A 20,503-nucleotide genomic window follows, 5' to 3' on the forward strand; every position below is an offset into this window, starting at 1 on the left:
AAATTGCTCCACAATATAAGCTCCAAGATATTCTCCATAAATATTTTCATAAAATATGCTCCAAGTAACAATAATAAGTTGTTACACTTTTGCAACAGATTCTCCTATAAAATCTTTCCACATTTAGTTTCCTAAATGTTCTCCTTAGATATAGCTCCGCATAGGATTCAATGTTTTAGGAATATTCTGTTTCTGTTATAATAGAATCCAAACTGTCAGCTCAAACACGATGTCACGACATCTTCTTCGACATTTGCTCCAGATGTTGAAACATTTCAACACAACATGTTTCTCCATTGAACTTCCACCTGTTTCTCTTACAAGTTATAATTCTATTTATCCTATTGCTGCTAAATTAATTTTACCAAACATAAAGTCAATCCTCAAAAGTACTAACAGAAATATTCTCCTGTTCCACACCTTTAGGTATCGGAGTTAGAGCACGAACGCGTTCAAGGTCAATGTGAAGATGTCCTTGGAAACTGTCAAGGGTATGCTTAGTCGATACCACTCGTTTGATGCATTTTTTGGTTTCTTCGTGATGGATCTTTGTGATATCCCCATAGACGAACCAGTCTGGGAATGAAGGACTTAAAGCCACATCAAAGTTAGTAATCGGTCGTCGAGGGAATTTTGGAGGATACATATTAATAGCCGTTTCTTAACAATGTTCAGGGTGAACGTATGAAGGCAATTTTAGACTATCTAGTTTTATAGAAAACTTTTCGTGTAATGTAAAAGCTGCCTCGCGAATGGTTCGACTAAGATCATCTGGCCTATAAGCAATTTCGAAAATTTTTTGGAACGCTTGAATTTCCTTGATATGCGTCGTAGTACCTTTCTTGAAGCGCTCCTGCGTAGAAGCGAAAGCTGCAATTAGTTCTTTCGAGAGAGTAGGAACATTAAAGACCACTTTGTTGTAATAACTCGACCACCATGTAAAGAACTCTTGGGTACAGTAGAAGGAGGCTCTGAAGGAGATGGGTGTAAGAGAGATGATCCCAATGTATCTAGCAGTCCAGGATTCGAAGCTTTCTTCGATCGAAAACATAAAGTGAAGGCACAGATGGCTCTTCTTCTCATACATAGGTTTTGGATTAATTTGAATAAGGTCAAACTATCTCGAAACTAAATTAAGTTGATAGCTTAGGAGACCATAATGGCTCTTCGAAGTCCTCAGTCTATGAGAAAACACCTTAGGGGTCAAGAATGCCTCCCAAATAGCTATGTATTCAGCTTGCTGATCTGGCAGAGGAGCATGGAACTCTCGAGTAAACCATTATGGGTCCATCTTCCTTTCAGCAAAAGGAGCCACCGAAGGGCTAAAATGATAACGTTTGGCGAACATCATCATATAAGCTCAAAAGGCTTCGGGCAGTTGTCCTCCTTCATCCTGAGGGGTCAAGGACTGGCGTACTTGATAACATCGTCATTTTCATCAACCAGACCTTTCTTTGGTAAAGCAGATTCGAAGGTGGCATTCAACCATAATTGCAGTAGCCAAAAGGGTCCAGCGAATAATAGAGAGGTTCCAGCTTTGTAAGCTTTCAACAGGTATGCAGATTCGCCAAGACACTCATAGAGATACCCAAGAATCATTTGGCTTAGCTCAAGTTTCCTACCAGAATTGAGTTGATTCTCCATGGCTAGGTATCTTTTCGCCACTTGAAGCGATCTTGAACAGAAGACGCATCTCGACAGCCAGAGTGCCAGGAAGGCGATGTGTTCCTCATCGGAGACATCAACGATATCCTTGTTATGGTGTTTCATAGTGAAGAGGGTGTAGGTGGCCTTACTTTCACCAAACATAATGGTATCTACGTTCATATAGTTGGGGTCGAAATCTTCTCCAATCGTGCGAAGCCCAATAATAGCAGCCACATCGAAAAGTGTGTGTGTGGCCATTCCGTATAGAAGGTGGAAGGTGTTGTGAGACGCGTCCCAAAAATACAAGGACGCTACTAACATTGGTTAATTGTACTCAAGTCCAGTCTTCGACAACTTGATTAAATCATAAATTCCCAAGTCTTTCCAGAATTGATATTTTTCGCCTTAACTTTCTCTAGCCAAGCATAATAAGGTTCAAGATCTTTCGCTAAAGGGACAGATACAAACACCTTAAGGGTGTTCTTCATATACTCTAGTCGAATGGTTTCTTGGGCTACCAAAGCTTCCATCGAAGACGTAGCTTGGTTTTGTCGAATATCTACGATTTCAATTAAAATGGGTTTTCCCTTATCATCTACTTTGTTTTTGCTAACAAGGGGTCTAGACCTATGACAGCTGAGAAAGAATTCAGAATGCATATTCACATTAGGGTCAGGGAGTGGACCCATAAATGCGTGTGTTTCACCAGAGATTCCAAGAGGAATAAATACTTGAGAAGCATAGATTTTGCGTTTCTCTTCAAGATAGGGAGGTTGTGGTACGTATTCCTGATTTTCCACTTGCAATGGCTTTGAGATCTTCAGGATTGGTTGAGAAGCATCTTCAAGTTGTGTTTGTTTGTGTTTTTGGTTACCGGGAGCCATTGAAGTTGAGTTTTTGTTGAAGAGAATGTAAAATCTTTGAATGGATTTGTGAAAGAGAAGATATTATAGAACTTTTTATGGAAAAAGCAAGAAGAAAGGTTTTGAAAGTGACAAGGATCACTATTTACAGGGACGGAAGTTAATCTCTTACAATTCTGAAATGTTATGGTTTAAAGTTAATGGGACACGCGTTCGACGCTGATTGTTTGTCCAGGCGGTTGCATAGGTTTTAGCGTCACTCCTAGTTATTAGGAGTAATGATTACCTTGATAGCGCACGTCTTGATGAGACGTTTGAAAAGAAACGTCATAATTATAATGACGCCATTAAGTTTTGGAAGATCAAAAGGTTAAAGCAGTCAAAATCTGTAGTGACAAGAAATGCATATTTCTACATTTCATTCGAAATAGACATTTATTGGGGGTAAATTTGTTAGCTGGAGATTTCGACGATCAAAACAATGTTGTTAGACTATATGTTTCGAAGAGAAAATAAGAGAGAGTCATGCAAATATATTTCTTAGAGTCCCTTTGAATAAGAGCTTTTTCTTTGCGTTGAGCTGAAGCTTCTACTGGAAAGTCTTCGAAATGTTTAAGGTAAGGATTGAAGATATTTGCAAAATATTTCGAAGGTTATACGCATTTTAATAAGTTACGTAGATCGCGTTTAGAAAGCTCTGAGCGGGAGTATTTGAATTTCGAAGTAGTTCGTTTAGCCAAAGAGACACGTGGAAGCAACGTGACATTTTGTTAGGAAAAGACCGTTAGGGTCGAATTAGTATAAATAGGAGTCTTTTTATGTTAAAATGGGTGTTCATTTCGTACAAAGTTACTCAAAATTGCTCAAGTACCAAGTGTGAGAGAAAGAGTTTGCCGAAAATGTACGTGTAACACCATTGTCATTCTAATATTGTTTTCGTTTTATTAGTGCAAGTCATTTACATACTTTTCGTCAAGTTATATCTTTTATATTTACAGTCAAAATCCTTTAAGTCTTTCTTTAAATTTTGTTGTTACATTCTCCATTATTTTCATATCAATTGTAAATTCAAATACCTTATTAGAATAGAGTCAAGAAGATGAATTCGATCACTAAGACATAATCATTTAGGCACATGTCGTAGGATTAATCTAATCGATCTTGTGATTTACCAAAAATATACATAAGAATTCGGAAGACTAGCCATTGTTTAACATAAATCACTGTAAACAATGTGGCACTTTCAAGAATGAAGAAGAATGGTTTAAAAATACTAATACACAAAAAGGGCAATAAATCATGTACGACTACTACCAATATAGTGTACAAAGAGGTATTCTAAATATGGTAAACAACTTTTTCTTGTACTTTGATTCTTCATTACTAATATTACTCTTGACTATGTTTCTTTTTTGTTGTTTTTATGAACATTTAGTTAAGATAAATAGTTATACATTTTTAATTGATGAATAAATGTAAATGTTTTTTATTTCAAAATGTTTGATTGACATAATCATAGTATTTCAAATGTAGGCCTTTGATAATTGGTATGTTTCATAATTGGTAAGATTTTACACTTTACTTTGTAGATTGTGTAATATGATCCTTGGTTAATGTATATGTGTCTTTGAAATAAAAACTTTAGATTATATATTTTGCATTTTGAAAATTGGATAACTCTGACGTATTTCTTCATGCAATTGTATAGGATGAAAAAAAAAATGGTTAGCATATTGCCGGAACGGTTAACTACAGGGTTGGAGCTACAAAGTAAATTAGTTGACAACTTTTATTTTGTGCGTTGTAACAATGTTTTATTTTGACATTTTGAAGGTAAGAAATCATAATTTTAGAACATAACAAAAGGAACATTTTCGCTTTTCATGAGTTGTTTAGCCATATTTTCATTTTGTTTGAAAGTAATGCTTGGATCAATGGATAATGGTATGCATGTAATTGGTCTATGTTTGAAATTTTGTGAAAATTAATGGACTGTAAAACATTTTTCAAAAGTGATAAATTATATATCACGGCATGTAATGTAAATTTCGACGAGACATGCGATAGTACTGCAATCTTACTAGTTTTATAGTAATATGTAAAATAAAATTAATATGTAAATTTAATTTTATTGTTATTGATTTTACTGATGCATACTAATATGTAATATTCTGTCTAGATGTTTTGGATCATGTTAAATTGTACAATTGGCGTTTCTTATGAGAAACTCTAACCCCATTGTTTCGTCTCATACGCGTGTTGTAAAAAATACTCTCTGTAAATGTCTATTTTTTAAACCCTAAACTTTATGAATATGTATCTACAAATGCAGGAAATGCAGGAGACATAATTGAAATTTCACACTTTTTTATGCCTTTTAGTAATAAAATGTTGCTTTTTGCCGTTTAAAAAAAAAAATTAATTGAGAATTGTATAGTAGTAATTGAAGTATGAATTGTAACCAAAAAATAAATAAATAAATAAATAGTTGAAGTATGAATTATGAAAAGTTGCATGCGTAACACGAGGATAGCTATCAGCCACGAATCTAAGCTACCGATATCTTGAATTACTCTATATAACTAATCCAGCAGTGGCAACTAAAGTACCAAAACACATAAACAAGAAACCATGAATCACGTTTTATCTCTCATCCTTTCCTTCCTCCTCTTCACTTTCATCACAAACATTCCATCAAACAACGCTGCTCCTGCTTTTGTTCCTTCTCAAGTATTGGACACTGATGGTAACCCCATTACCCATGATGAAGAATACTTCATTTTTCCAGCAAATGGTAACCCTAATAGTGGAGGACTAAACCTAAGCCCTTTGACAGAGTGTCCACTAACTGTAGCACAGTACGGTTTTGAAGTAGGGATACCAGTTAAGTTCACCATACCAGAAAGCACCAATGATAACATCTTAACAGCCACTAATCTTGAGATTGAATTCGTCGAGAAACCTGACTGCGCTAAATCATCGAAATGGTTACTGTTTGTTGATAATTCTACTAAACAGAAACGTGTTGGTATTGGTGGTCCTGAAAACTATAACGGCGTTGAAACATTCCCTGGCAAGTTTTTGATAATGAAATATCGAGATGAAAGTTCTTATACTCTTGGATTTTGTTTCGATATTGGTGGTGAGTGTGGTCCTCTTGGACTGAATAAGTTCAATTCTGAAAAAGGTGTATCACCTTTGGTTTTGAGGTTTATCGATGATTTTCCTGTGGAATTCCTTAAGATTGGTTCTCTTTATCCTGATGCGGGTGATAAAAATGGTTCTCTTAATTCTGTTGCAGGTGATAAAATTGGTAATATGCGTTAGGTTTAGTTATGTTCTAATGAATAAGTGGAGTAATTTGTATTAGTTTTTTAATTAATACTTTGTTTGCTTTGTTGTAGTTGAACATGGATTCAACTTTATTGTCTTTTCTTTGTTCTTGATGTTGATTAAATTTGGGAGCCACGTTCATCAAGCAAAATGCATACATAATATAGTACTCCCTCTTGAATAAAATATTTGTATCAAGTTAGAATATCAAGAAATTATTAATATTATTTTTCTATTGTACTTTTAAATATTTATTTTTTTCGTCTCACCAGTTATTTAAATTTAAATTTTTCATATTATTAATGAATAATTTTATAAAATTATTTTTTATTTATTTATTTATACAAAATTGATTATATTTTTGAATACGTGTGAAAAATTCAAAATAACTTAAAAGAACTAATAATAAGATTTCACAACTTAAACTTACACATTATATTTAATTTATATTAAATTTTGTTTTTATTTAAAATATAACAAATTATAATAATTTTAATTAATTAAAATAAAGAAAATTTATAAGTAAATGAATAAGAAATCATTGTTTTCTTCCAACCTGGCAAGCCAAATAAAATTTGCAGATGGGAGTGGCTTACCAAGCAACTATACTATTGTCACATGTTAATAAACCTAAAAATATAAAATTTGTAAAGGAAAAAACCAAAAAACACATTTAATATAAATTTTTAATAAAAACATTTTATAATTTTTAAGATAAAGTTTCTACATAAATTTTCAAATAACTAAAATTAACATTTCTATTCTTAAATAATGACAAAATGATTCTTATTATTTTAATATATTTAATTTGCATTTTCGAATAATTTGTGATTTGACATAATGATTATTAATTTATTCCGAATTTATATTTACCATTGACAAATAAATATATAATTGAACAATTGTATTGAATTTAGTCCGGTTGGTCAATATTAATACGTTGCTTTGTAGGGCACTGTTTGGAAAGTTTTACAACACATATACTCCCTCCATTCTTTTTCTCATTTAATAATTGATGTTCTTCTATATAATCTAAATACATTATTTATTTAATAAATTTAAAAAGTTAAAATTTGCTTATAAATACAAAGAGTTTAAAGGTTGTGCACTGACAGTGCAAACAAACTTTACACATACATCCAATCAAAATTCTTACACTTGCCACGTCATATTAATTTTTTTAAATTAAAATTGTGTTTTAATTGGATACATGGTTGTGATTGGTTGACATTGTAAAAACATTTTACACTGTTAGTGCATATCCCTTTTTCTCAAATACAAATAAAGGGAATACAATATTTTTTTTTGATTTTACTGACACAATTAAATTGAATTTTGTGCAACACCCACCAATAATAGTGCTCTAATCCGGTTATTTTATGTCATCTGATTATTTGATCAATCAATGACATTCCATTTGGTAGGCACAGTGTTTTAAAAACCGGATCGGGCATCAAACTGGTGAGGGTATTGGGTCACTGGTTTATTGGTCGAACCACCGAGTCACTTTTCGAACCGCATGACTAAACCGGGTTAAACCGGATATAACTCGGTTGAATAGACCGGTCGTTATAACAAAATTATATAGGTATAAAATCTGTCGAACCGGATGATTCAGTCTCTTCAAAATATAACTAGCACTTAAATTTTTTGAAAATATCATACTATAAATAAATTCACAAGTTTATAGTTTAAATTCAAATTTTACACATAGGTATCACACACAATAAAATAAAATATAATTATAAATATAATTGCAAACGAAAGTTTAATCGCAATATAATCTAATTGAATAATTTATAACAAAATAATTTCATTGTCTATTAAATTTAATTTCAATAAAAAAAAGTGTTTCAAGGAACGCTATCATTTTCAAGCAGGATTCTTTTAGTTTTAATGAATGTTGGGTTGGGGTGGTTTCTAATTCTTGGAGGTGGCTCTGCTCCTTCTATAGGCTCAAGTCTTGTTGTAATTTTTACTCTTGGAATATTCTCCCGCTCTCTTGTTTTGAGCGGTAGAAGTTTTTCCGCTTTGTATCCACGGATGAGCACCCCTTATGCTCTCTAGTAATTCCATTGCCTATTCAAAACAAAATGTTGGAATCTCCTTCTTCAATATCAAAATTATCGGTAACAAAATCAACCACATCTGAAACAAATTTTTTAATTTTTACTTTATTTTTTAATTTTTTATTTCAATTTTTCATTAAAATAGTCAAAAAGACATTGTTTTAATTTTTTAAAATAAAAAAATAAAAAAGTAAAGAAATGCATTTAAACCGCCGGTTCACAAAAAACGCCGGTTTTCCCAATTTTAGCGGTTTACATCGGTTTTGACCGGTTCACACTAGTTCAAAGACATTTCCGATCCAACTATTGAACCAAACCGATTACTTGGCCGATTCTCGGTTCGACCGGCCGGTTCGGTCCGATTTTTAAAACACTGGATAGACATGTGAAAAAGTAGCTTCGGAAAAATTAATCATTAATTTTAAATCACATTAACTTTAAATGATAGTGATGTGACAATTGCATGCGAAAATCTTGTCCATTACGGGCTTGCAGATAAAAGTATGCAAGTAAATCTGTTAGAAAATCTGCAAGTAACAACAATCTGACATATAAATATTGAAGTAATTGAAAAAAATAAAAAAAAAAATATAGGAGGCGTCAGTTCAAGTGACGCCTTCTCTTTTATATCTTTTATTTTATAAATATTGTTATTTTGAAAATTATGGTAAAATGTTGATTAGTTTGATATTAAAATTAAAATTTTTAGTTATTTAAAAAAAAAATTCTAGTTAAGATATTGAATGTTATTGGTCAAATTGGTTTATTATTGATTAGACCGCATGATAGTTAACCTGACTTATACAAATTAAAAATAAAAAATATCTTAAAATAAAGTTCTTAACATAAATTTGACATATATAAAATTTTAAAAAAAGTTATGTGAAATAAAAAAAAAGGTTTTGCTATGCTATAATGAATAAATGGAGTAATATTTGTTAGTTTTAAACTAATACATAATTGCACTTTTGCTTTGTTGGAGTCGATCCATGTTACTGTCTTTTATTTACTCTTGATGTTGCTTAAAATTGGGAGCCACGTTCATTTATGCCAAATCTATAACATAGAATTCTCTTTGGTGAAAAAATTATGTATTAAATGATCAATTAATACATAATTTATCTTTTTCATACCATATATATTATAAATAAATAAAAAATTTACACGGTCGGTGCATCACAACAATTTAAAAATACTATTTTACATGTGATTAAAATAAAAATCAAACATTTATAAAAATCAAACGGTTATAAAAAATGGACAATATAAAATATCTTTATATTATCGGTGAATGTCAATTAAGTTCATCATTTATTGTTTCTTTTTTTGTACAACAATAAATATAGTTAAATTTATTAATACGTGAAAAAATTTCAAAAAGACTTATAATATAAAATGAAAAAACAGTTTGGGTGGTTAAAAATAAGTGTTTAATTTAGGGTTAAATATATTTTTAATCTCTATAAAATAGAAAATTTTTGTTTGGTCCTTATAAAAACAAATGACATATTTTGTATATTTTTGGATAGCAATGATACAAAAGTCTTCATCATTTATTGGTCCTTAGAAAAATTTTGTTTGGTCCTTTTAAAAACAAAAGTCTTCATCCAAATATTTCTTGATCCACAAGCCGAGGGCTACACCAATTATGCAGAAAAATCTCCTTGAATCTTGGAACAAAACATCACAAGTTTCGTAAATTGTCTCAACATCAAATTTTAGAAACATATGCACTGTTAGAGATTAAATCAATTCCTCTAAATAAAATCTTCTTGACGTGCCAAATAAATGAGATATATTCATAGAGAATATCACAAAATCAAATTAAATCTGTCAAGAAAGTAACAGCAGCTCTTGCTATATCAGTTGTTCAAGATGTTACAACATCTTATCCAACAACCTGGCTCAGATACATGTTTTAAAAAATGAAACATGTTTTCGCAAAATTTCTATCAATCATAAAACAAAGGAACTTACAATCCCCCTTTAGAAAATTTTGTCTTAAGCAACCTTTGCAAAAAAAAACTGGAGATAAAGAGTAAGACCAAAAATTAACAAAGCTTAGGCTACATGAAATACATGTAAACTTTGTATAAAATGCAAACATAAAACATCAGAGTTATATGCACAACAAATCTATACACAAATCAAACACCAGAAATCTCCAGAGATCAAATGTCATGACATGTGGTATGACATCACAGAACATCAACACATCAAAACACAAACAAAACTGAGAATATTAACCTCAACACACAATAAATTTTATGCTCCCCTATCACAGTACTCCCGCTGTCTCATGATACAAAAACGCACCTTAAGGGTACAAACTAACAACTATGTCTCCCCCTTTTAGCCATGGTTTTGGCCAAACCATCTAGCTGGACTATGCTTGTTGTAGTCTTAACCCATTGTAAAGGTAAAACCTAAATCACAAGAACAAACTCTCATAATATTTTCCAAAACCAAAAATATTTCTTATCAAACTAGCTACCACAATTAGATATACCAGTCTCTTGAAGTCTGGAGCATCTTTACTTAATTAATTGCATTTCTCAACCTACTCCATAAAAACTTCAGTCAAGATGTCAGAACATCTGGTATGAGATCATGCACACATATCAACAGTAACATTGTGTGTCCTTTTGAAAAAAATGACTTTTGGTTGACTTTTGAAAAGGACCTATAAGGTTTTGGTCCATATCTCTCAAATGAAGCATTTTTAGGCTTGACACGTGAGAGACAAATTTGTAGAGAATGAAATTTCCTTCAAAATGAGCTTTGGATAGAAAATTTCTGATGTTCCATGTGGGAGTTATGGCTGGTCAAAGTTCAGTTGACTTTCTCCTATGTAAACCCTAATTTAGAAACTTTTTGATTTGTTGATTTTTGATCTTTCCTTGTTGAACCATGATCAATTTTTGATAAAATGGTGAATGATACTTCAATATGAGGATGTTGACAAAAAATCAGGAGTTTTGACTGTACTTTTGACTACAGTTGACTTTTAGGTCAAACTAGTCGACTGTTGACTTTCTGAACAATTGAGTGACCAATCCTTTAAGTTGAGACCTAAGACTTGTCATGGAGGTAATGTGAGACATAATAGACCATATGGAATTCCTTGGAGCCATTGATCCATTGATTTTCCTTCAGAACAACAAAACCCTAATTTCTGAGCCTTGTTTAGGAGAGTGTGTCTTGGAGCTTTGTATCTTGATTTGAGTTTGAATAGGAGAAATAGTATGGGCAAATTTTGGGGTATGACACACCCTTAAATTCTCAATCTGATTTGCATCCTAGGTCTTAGTAAATATCTCTCAGTAGCTTCTCAATGGCCCCCAAGTTTAGAAGAAACAATTTTGCCTATAGTAAAACCCCTGATAAAGTGGTGACCAGTATCAATAAGCTATGTCCTATTGTGCAAAATGAAATCCTTAAATATCCTAACTGTAATCAGCTTGTCATAGTACAATATCGTGACATCATGTTTTACACTGCATTATTTTAGCATCCAAATCAATTGAGAGCAACAGCTTCCTTCAGCATTATACTTAAATTAAGTTAAAGACCAGGATAAATAAATTATACTATTGTTGATCCAAGGGACAAGATTGTTTCCCAAGAATAACTATCCTCCAACAACACTATCTCCGTCAGACTTGTTCATGTAAATCCATTTTGTGTCACTAGCTTTACTCTAAAATTCACCAGTCACAGTATCCTTCAATGTTTGAATACAAAATTTGAGATAAAACCAAAATAGATATTACATCTCTGAATCCAATGGTGATTCCTTCACAAAACTCTAATTAATGAATTCCTTTGGATAAATTTTATGAACTTAGGGGGAACTTTGTTCTCTTGAGAGCTCTCTCTTTCAGTGTTTGCTAGCTCTTCAGAGTCTGCCTCATTTTTTGGAGTATCAATCTGCTTAGATGATGTTCCGACATTTGTTTTGGCATCCGTACCTTTCTTAATGATTGAATAATTGACTTTCGTTCTCGTGTTAACATCTCTATAAGTTCTGTTATCAGCAGAGTAACCTAGAAATATCCCTTAAGTACTTTTGGGAGCCATCTATCCCTTTTGTTTTCTTTGAAGGAGTTAATAAAGGCTTTTGAAGACTTCAAAAAATAGACATGCCTTTGTCCACCAAGACTCTCACCTTGCATTGGTCTCATTAGACCCATAAGAGGAAGTTCTAAAAATTTGGCAGCAGTCTGATGTTGTAACTTCTGGTGTGACATCTTGACCTCATCTTCCATGGACATTAAGCATGTGGATGAGCAAGTAGTTTCCTTTAGACCTTGATCACACAACTGACTTATGCTTATCAAATTAGTTGTCGTACTTTTAACAAGGAGAACATTATCAAGACTAGGAAATCCTGTATATTCTAGTTTTCCAAAACCTTTAATTTCACCTTTGGAACCATCTCCAAAAGTAACATAGCTGGTAGAGTGAGACCTTATGTCAATTAGGGGTGTTCGCGGTGCGGTTTGGGCGGTTTTGACGTAAAAAATCACCCGAACCGCAAAAGGAAAAAGTGTGTGGTTCGGTTTGGTTCGGTTGGCTTTTGGAAATAAAACCGAACCAAACCAAACCAAACCAATGCGGTTTGGATTGGTTCGGTTGGTTCGGTTTTATATAAAAATAATTGAGTCATACATACACAAGATAAAAACATCTTTTTGTATTTAGTCATTTATGCATTATCAAATAACAATAAAATTTATCATATTTGGATAACTACTTTCTATTTAATATAAAAAAATAAAATTAGATAAAAGTGGAATAAAAAACATAAAATAGTAGCATAAAATAATATAAAAATATTATAATAAAATAGAAAAAAGAGGAGATGAAATATTAGAGAAGATGAAAAAGAAAGAGAAGAAGAGATGCAATTAGATAAGAAGAGGAACATTAAAAACGTAATTGGAAGAGACAACAGTAGAATAAAAATAATAAGATAAAAAATAAATAACTTAAGAGATGAAATACTAGAAAACAATATGTGATATGTATTTGGAAAAGAAGATGAGAAGAAGGTGCAATACCGCTAGGAGAGATTTGAGAAGACTTAAACTGAAACCTTAAGTATGAGGAAGAGAAAATCATTTGTAATTGTAAGGCTAAGGCATAATATGTTTGAGTTTGGGTTGGATATAAGTTTATTGAAGTTTGGGGGTTGTTACATAATGCGGTTTGGTTCGGTTTGTAAAATACAAATCGCAAACCTAACCGAACCATGCAGTTTGTTAAAAAATGGCCCAAACGCATCCAAACCAAATGCGGTTTTTTACGGTTTCGGTTTGGTTTGGTCTGGTTTTGTGGTTTTCTACTGGACCGGTTTGATTTTGAACACCCCTAATGTCAACCAGAAACTCTTTACTCCAGTCATGTTTCTAGAATAACCATTGTCAAAATACCAATCATCTTTTGCTGAAGCTCTGAGAGAGGTATGAGCAATAAGGCAATTAGCACCTTCCTTGGGTTTCCATACCTTCCTAGTTTTAACCACTGCTTGGTTAACCTTAGGCAGAGTTAGAGCTTTGGGATAGCCATACAATTTGAAATAGAGGGACCTGATATGACAAACTTTACCACAGAAGTGACATCTCTAGTGAAAAACCCGCCTTTAGCTTAAGCATTTTGATGTCTAGCATTAAGTCGAAACATTTGGTTTGAGATCATTGACTCAGCCTGCCTTTTAGGGGGGAACAAGGTTTCACTTGAGTTTTTCCTTGCTTGTTAAAACCTTGATAATCAACCCCTATCCCTTTTAGGGTTTTCTAGTCATCTTCCCAACTTGAAGAAACTCATCCAACATAGCAGAACCATTATTCAACATCCTCACATACTTGATCTTGTTTTCAAGTTTGGAGGTTAATAAAGTCACCTCATTCAGCAGGTTATAGATGGTAGACAAACACTCTTCCTTTTCATCCTGTAGTTGAGAAATAGTTACCTCTTGTTTTTCACCTTGTTGACAAACTTCTTAACTTTTGATGCACCATTCTTTGTAAAAAGAAGCCAGCTCATTATAAGATATTTCTTCATCACATGATTCTACATAAGAGGCCGACCTACCAATTATGGCAGTAACAGGCTTAGCAGATTCATCATCAGGGTCACTTTCCTCATCACACCAAGAAATAGAAAGTCCCTTAAGTTGTTTCTGGAGATAGGTAGGACATTCTACTCAAATCCTTCACATTCATGACACTGAATGCCTTTACTTTCATTGGCATTTTAATCTGTTCTAGCTTTTGTTTGAGCATCATAGTTCTTGCTGATGTCAAGACTGATGTTCTCGACATTTGGTCTTGATCTTCTATCCACTATCCTCAATACCTGGTTGAATTTCCTTCCAAGTAACACAAAATCATTGGATAATCCTTCATTAGTATCAAGGTCACTTTGCTCCTCTTCATCTATAGTGTTGGAGACAAAAGCTATGTTATTGTTCTTCTTTTCAGATTTGTCATTTTATAGTCAACTAAAAATTTTGAGTGACCCAAAAAGTCCATCTAATCTCATGTTCTAGATGTATTAAGCTTTTTCAATGGCTGCCACCTTCAAGTAAAATCTCTTAGGAGAGACCTGAGAATCTTCCTGACCAACTTTTCTTGTGAAATATTTTCTCCTAAAGCACAAAAATTATTTGATATTTCAAGAACATTCATATGAAAGTCATGAATGCTTTCATCATCGTTCATCTTCAAGTTTTCAAGTTGACCTGTGAGCGACTAAATTCAAGACATTTACACCTTAGATGTGCCTTTAGGAGTGGTATTGAAAATTTCTCAAGCATCTTTATCCACAACACATGTGTTTATCAGTCTGAACATATTTTGATCAACTCCACTGAATACGTCATTCAAAGCTTTAAGAGTTACCAAGAGCCAATTCATATTTTTCTGGATTAAAAGTAACATTACCTTCTTTATCGTTAACAACAGGATTTTCCCAACCTTTGATGACAAATTTCCAAATTGTGTTGCCCATTGATTTCAGGAAAGCTACCAGTCCAGAATTCCAATAGTCATATAGTACTAGAAAATTATCTCCATGGGCTCACCCAAAACAGAATAGGGTGCCTACGCTGATGCTAATTGAAATTTGGAAACTTTAAAATAAATGTCGAGTATGACGCCCCAACACCAAAACACAATATCAAGATGAAGGTTAAAATATCATCTGTTGACAAAATACTTTTACCGAAACAATAAATTATGCATAGGTAAATAGCAAAAGGTAAAAAATACAGTCAATTGTTAACCCAATTTGATGATGCATCACCTACTATGGGGGCATCCAACCCAGGAAAGAAATCCATTATGATAGTACTATATCAAAACAGAACAAACCTAATTTATAACTTATCACCTACTCACTACCTTATGAAATTTCTACGGACACTCCTAGATATGAGAACCCCCTCTCACTTCCCACGACCACCTTGGTGATAATAACAAAAGACCAAAAATAGAATAATACACTTCCAATTAAACATAATAAACTCTTTGCTTAAAATATCATGAGTGATTGACAATGAACAATGAACAATCAGTCAACCTCTGTGTATCAACATGATACATGAGTGGCATACACAAACAACACACAGTAAAGAGACTCTCAAAACCTAAGAATCTATCTTCCTTTTTTTTTCAAAATTGTGAAAGCCAAATTATTTCCCTTGATTCTACTCTTAAGGTAATGATTTTAGGTTTCTTCTCTTTTTCTCCATGCTTCTCCAATTTTTCAAGTTCTACCTCATGTTTAGAGAGTTTATTGAACAATGTTGCAGAAGACATTTTAGAGAGACCTTTCTTTTCTAGTATTGTCGTCACCTTTGGTTGTCATGCCCTTGTCAATAATTTAAGGAATTTAAGATTTAGTTTGCCAAATCTAAAGGTTTTCTCATGATTCATCAAGTGGTTTTTTAAGTGAGATAATCTCTTTTGTAAATCAAAAATTGATTCACTGACCTGCATTCTAAACATTTCATAATCTTATGATAAATTATTTTGTTTTGATCTTTTTACTTCTACATTTCCTTCATGAATCACTTCCAAAGTATTTCAAATATATTTTGCTATTTTACAATTAGAAACACGAAGAATTCATCCATACCTAAGGCTTATGAAATAATGTTAGTAGCCTTATTGTCAAATAGCTTTTTTTTACTGGCATCGTCATTTCAAGAGCCTTTTACTTTTACCTGTTCTATTTCATTGATGATCTTCATAGGAATGTATGGAACATTGTTAATAGTATCTCGTATTTCTTCTCCTTCTGCTTATACATACATCCACGTGTGAATTATTCAGAAGTCGTAATATTCACCGACGAAACATGGAGGTTTGTTGTTACTTCCACCATATCCAAGAAACGACTATGCGCAAGCCATCTTTTTAGATCGAGGACCAAGCTACCTTAACCTACTCTGATGTCAATTGTAAATATAAAGTGCAACCTATGAGGGGGTGAATTAGGTTTAAAAACTTTATCAACTATTTTGCATGTGTTATGGTTCTTTTTATTTTTCCAAAAAGTTATGATGAATGGATGAAGGATAAAGCAGGAAACATAAAATTTTGTAAAAAAAATTGACACAAGATATATCCTGATTTCTCTTTCCAAACAAGGGTAGTCCGGTCTCTCTATACCCCGTGAAGGATTTCGCTATGTTAGAAATTATACAGCCTCACAATAAGTCTATCTTCAATTCTTCAACAAAATCAAGGTAGCATACCACTTTCTGATTTTATAATGCACAAAGCAAGAACCCTATTTTCTTCTAAGTTTTCTTGTTTACAACCACTAGGCAAATAAGTTACAATTAAACAAATAATTGAATATAGATAAAATTGTTAAGTACATATGAATTTTGATAATCCATAAAATTCAAGAATTACGAACTCTAAGTGCTCAAAAAACATTTTTTTGAATGATTGAAAAGTATGCAATAAAGTTTCTAAGAGTTTTCATAAAATGCAGATGAATTCTTTTGATAATATTGATGAAAAACGTGATTTGAACCATGAACAATTCTAATATTTATAAGTCACAAGATACCTCTAAAAATTAGTAACAATGTTTGAGAAATTGATCATGAGAATTGGTTATGATTTGGAAAAGTATCATGATCAATTGTAATGAAGAGGTATGGCATAAATTAAGAATTTTTCCATATGTTATATGTAAATCAATTGACCTAGGATGTCAATCATTTGACCTATCCGACAACGTTAAAAATTGGAGGAAAATAAACTGAGTCAATCAATTGCCATATGTAAAAAATGGAATGGTAAAACGGTTGAATCAACATGTAAATCGATTGATCTCTTTTGTTTTTTAAAATTTCATTTCACTGAGGAAATGTCAATCTATTGGATCAATAAGGTCAATCGATTGACCTTCTTAAAACTTTGAAAGATTTCTAAATTAAAGATGCAACTTTGAAACAATGCATGCATCACTGTTAAAGTTTATTTCTTGAGCACCTAAGGCTTATAACAATTGAAATGCAAATTGTACCTTAGTATAATACATTTTCATAAAACATAGATTCATCAAGAAAATTTCTTTACCCACCTCCCTATCTTCTTGGTCACCTCTAGCGAAAAACCCAAAATACCCTCACTTCGGAAATGCATTTCCGAAACGTTTTTTTTTTCAAAATTTGTCTTATTTCGGAAATGCACTTCCGAAAACACGAAAAAAAGGTGTTTTCGGAGATGCATTTCCGAAAACACCCCTTTTTTAAGTTTTCGGAGATGCATTTCCGAAAACATTTATTTTGGGAGGGGGTGTCTTCGGAGATGCATATCCGAAATATTCCAAGACCAAATTGGTCTTGGAATGTTTCGGATATACACTCCCGAAAGAATTCAATAATTATTAAAAAATTAAAATCAAGGTGAATCAATACAATTAATAGGTATAAAATGAAGGTGAATCAATAAAATCAAGGTGAATCAAAATTTCCTAAACAATTTTAAAGTTAAAAATTATTTTACTAACTTATATAAATCAAAAATATTTTAATTCCATAAGTAAATTTTGAATTATATAGAATTAAATATAAAATTTGTTCATTAAATAAAATCAAGACAAATTTTTTTTTAATTTGTTTAAACTAAATAAAAAATTATAACTAATTTTTAATTATGAATCAGAATAGAAATATATAAATATATAATAATAATTATTAATTTTGTAAAGGAAATATATAAATATATAATATATAAATATATAATATATAAATATATAATAATTAATATATAAATATATAAATATATAATAATTATTATAAATTAAAACACTCATTTTTTTAATTTTTATAATTATTATATAAATATATAAATATATTTATAATTAATATATAATAATTATTATATAAATATATAAATATATAAATATATAATAATTTTTATAAATATATAATAATTATTATAATTATTATATAAATATATAAATTAAAACACTCATTTTTTTAATTTTTTTTGTAAATACATAATAATTATTTCAAATATATAAATAAAAAATTATAACTCATTTTGTAAGTGAAATTATTTTAGTTTTTTTAATTAAAATTATTTTAAATTTTAAAATATGAATTAGAATAAAAATATATAATAATTATTATTCATAACTCATAAATTATATCAAAATATATAATTATTATTATTTATTACTCATAAATTGTATCAAATTTATGATATATGAATTAATCAATATCCTAAAATTAATTTTTGGGATTTTTAGATTTTTTTTTGTTTTTTCGGAGATGCATCTCCGAATTAATCAAAATCCCAATTTTTGGAATTTTTTCGGAAATGCACTTCCGAAGTCTGGAAAAATTTAGAAAAAAAAAATATTTCGGAAATGCATTTCCGAAGCAGGGGTAAAGTGAGTTTTCGCGGGGGATGACCCCCATAGGGAGGTGGATAAAGAAAAAATCTTCATCAATCCATTTCCATGAAAACTTCAATCCTAACCTTTTTATTCGTTTCATTAATTTTACTTCATCAAAACATCATCTTTATAAAAGCCAAGTCTTTCGCAACAAATTCAAGTTCACTATTCCGATCATCATCTTATTCTCGCGTATAACACTATAAGTATAGTGATGGAAGAATGTTTTTGAGACATTTTTTTATTGCAAATGAATCACACATTATGAGAGAGGGGAAGTTAAGTCAGACCACTGTGAAAAGAATAATGATAAGCTCCTACTATTTTTTAATGAAAAAAAGTTGCTTTATTGAAGAAAAAGTTGTTGAGATAAACTCTTATTATTCTTAGCATGACATGTATCTATAGTAATATGTAAAATTACTTAATTCAGAATTGGACACTGATGGTAACACCCTTACCCAAGATAACACATACATCATTTCTCCAGCAAATAGTAGCGCTTATAGTGGAGGGATAACCCTAGGCAAAGCCACTAATTCAAAATGTCCACTAAATGTCATACAAAACAATCATGAACAAGGCATACCAGTTAAGTTCACCATACCAGAAAGCCCCTATAGTGACATCTTAACTTTTGATTATCTTGAGATTGAGTTCACTGACAAACCTGACTGTGCTGAATCATCAAAATGGTTGGTGTTTGTTGATAACACTACTCAACTGAAATATGTTGGTATTGGTGGTCCTGAAAACTATCATGGTGTTGAAATAATCGATGGAAAGTTTTTGATAATAGAATATCTATCTGAAAGTTCTTATAGTCTTGTATTTTGTTTCGAAACGACTGGTGAATGGGCTCCTGTTGGACTGAAAGAGTTCAATTCTGAAGAAGGTACATCACGTTTGGTTTTGATGTTAGTTGATGATTTTCGTGTCAAATTCGTTAAGGATGCTCCTCTTAATTCTGTTGCGGGTGATAAAATTAGTAATATGCGTTAGGTTTAGTTATGTTCTAATGAATACGTGGAGTAATTTGTATTAGTAATTTGCACCTTTGCTTTGTTGTAGTTGAACCTGGATTCAACTTTATTTCCATTTATTTGTTCTTGAAGTTGCTTAAATTTGAGAGCCCACGTTCATTATGCCAAATACATGATATACTTACTTCCTTCCTCACTCCTTTCTTTATTATAAGTTACTAGGTTGAAAAATCATGTATTAAATTATCAATTATTTATGTTAATAAATTATGTATTTATTATTTTTTTCTTCTTTTTAATGGTTTAAATTTATTTTTTTCATACTATTTTTTCTCCTTTATTGTTTTTTTTCATACAATAATAATTACATTTCTTAAATACGGGTGAAAAGTTCAAAATAAATATCTAATAACGGAGGGAGTCTAGTGGCTTAAAATAAATGTTTCATTTATAGCAAATTAATTAAGAAGCTCGTCATTACTGATGGGTTACTAATCGGACTACATAGCTGCTAACATAATTTTATACAAAATTTAAAATAAAAAAATATTTTTTAAATAAAATTCTTAACATAAATTTTATCTCTATAAAATTTAAAAAAGTTTTGCTTTGCGTGAAAATGTATTATCTATTTTTTGAAATCTTTCATAAATCTATAATTACTAAATTCATAGATGTT

General features: G+C 31.3%; 2 protein-coding genes across 2 annotated transcripts; both read left to right on the forward strand.

Moving 5' to 3' along the window:
- The first annotated feature begins 5,105 nt into the window (after positions 1–5,105).
- Positions 5,106–6,091, forward strand: LOC131627537 (kunitz-type trypsin inhibitor-like 1 protein). Its single transcript, XM_058898380.1, has one exon. It carries the CDS (start codon positions 5,142–5,144, stop codon positions 5,835–5,837), a length of 696 nt encoding a protein of 231 aa, XP_058754363.1. The 5' UTR covers positions 5,106–5,141; the 3' UTR covers positions 5,838–6,091.
- A 4,179-nt stretch (positions 6,092–10,270) lies between these two features.
- Positions 10,271–20,105, forward strand: LOC131627548 (kunitz-type trypsin inhibitor-like 1 protein). Its single transcript, XM_058898390.1, has 2 exons — positions 10,271–10,331; positions 19,275–20,105. Exons 1-2 carry the CDS (start codon positions 10,271–10,273, stop codon positions 19,841–19,843), a joined length of 630 nt encoding a protein of 209 aa, XP_058754373.1. The 3' UTR covers positions 19,844–20,105.
- The last annotated feature ends 398 nt before the right edge of the window (positions 20,106–20,503 follow it).

Source organism: Vicia villosa, unplaced genomic scaffold, assembly GCF_029867415.1.
Source record: "Vicia villosa cultivar HV-30 ecotype Madison, WI unplaced genomic scaffold, Vvil1.0 ctg.000366F_1_1, whole genome shotgun sequence".
NCBI lineage: Eukaryota > Viridiplantae > Streptophyta > Magnoliopsida > Fabales > Fabaceae > Vicia > Vicia villosa.